The following is a 973-nucleotide window of genomic DNA, read 5'->3' as shown; positions in this document are numbered from 1 at the left end:
GTGGTTGTTTTGGGCAGTGACGGAAAGGGGCAGCGGATCGCTCTAGAGCAGCGCCGTCCTCCAAAAACAGGGTGGGAGCCACAATCGATATTTCAAACTTTCTAGAAGCTAGTCGAATATTTTAATTTAGCCCAATGTATACAAAATACAAACGCAACACGTTACGGGCGTTCCCGTAGCCCCGGAGGGCAGATGGCGGCCGCCGCGGAAGGCAGCGCCCGGGGGCCCGGGACAGCGCGCGGACAGCGGGTAGGAATCGGCAGCCGGCGGGGAGGGAGGTGCGCGCCCCCCGCGTCGGCCACCCCCGGGACCCCGAGTTCCCCGCGTTCGGACCCTCAGCTGCAGCGGCTCAACCTCCCTCTTCCTGCGCCCGCTCCGGGGGGCCTCCCTGCCGGCCTTCCGGCCGTATCACGTTCGGCCTCGGTGTCCGCCGCGACCCCGCGCGCCGCCTCCGCGCCCCTGCGCACCGAGTCCCGCCGGCCATCCTCCACACCCCTAACCTGCGCTCGCCGCACGCACCGCCCGACCCTCACGCGCACCGGAAGTTGCGTTAGCTCGCCTACAGACGCTCAGAGCTGGAGGCGGTGCCAGTTAAGGACAAGCCGTCCAATCAGAATGCAACACGAAGGGTTTCAGAGGCGCAGGCGCAGCTCCGCCCTTCACCTGGGAGCTCCGCCCCACTGCCACGTTTGACGACGGATCGCGTGGGGGGTGCGCGCATCTCTTGGCCAATCAGGAGCCGCACATCCCGGCCTCCAAAGGTAGCAGCCATTCCAGACTCGCGGAAGGTGCAGGAGAAAGCCACCAGTCACAAGTCGAGGGAGAGAAAGTTCTCCATCGGGAGCCAATGAAAAAACCGGGAAGAGTGCGAGCGCGAGCTGCTCAGCCAATCCCGGGCGAGGGCGAGGGACGCCCCCATGGTGATTTCGAATCCGGGGTCGGGGGCCAGAACGGACAGCCAATGCGAGCGCCT

The 973-nt window shown here is 65.7% G+C and overlaps 1 protein-coding gene across 1 annotated transcript in view; it reads left to right on the top strand.

Moving 5' to 3' along the window:
* The first annotated feature begins 192 nt into the window (after positions 1 to 192).
* P4HB (prolyl 4-hydroxylase subunit beta) overlaps positions 193 to 973 on the top strand; it is a 9899-nt gene continuing 9118 nt past the window's right edge. Inside the window, exon 1 of the mRNA XM_077756504.1 lies at positions 193 to 549. Within this exon, the coding sequence (XP_077612630.1) occupies positions 193 to 549 (357 nt within the window). The remainder of the gene's footprint in view (positions 550 to 973) is intronic.

Source organism: Crocuta crocuta, unplaced genomic scaffold (assembly GCF_008692635.1).
Source record: "Crocuta crocuta isolate KB4526 unplaced genomic scaffold, BGI_CrCroc_1.0 scaffold50, whole genome shotgun sequence".
In the NCBI taxonomy this organism is placed as follows: domain Eukaryota; kingdom Metazoa; phylum Chordata; class Mammalia; order Carnivora; family Hyaenidae; genus Crocuta; species Crocuta crocuta.
Note: the sequence above shows the minus strand (reverse complement) of the source record. Positions and strands in the feature narration are given on the sequence as shown.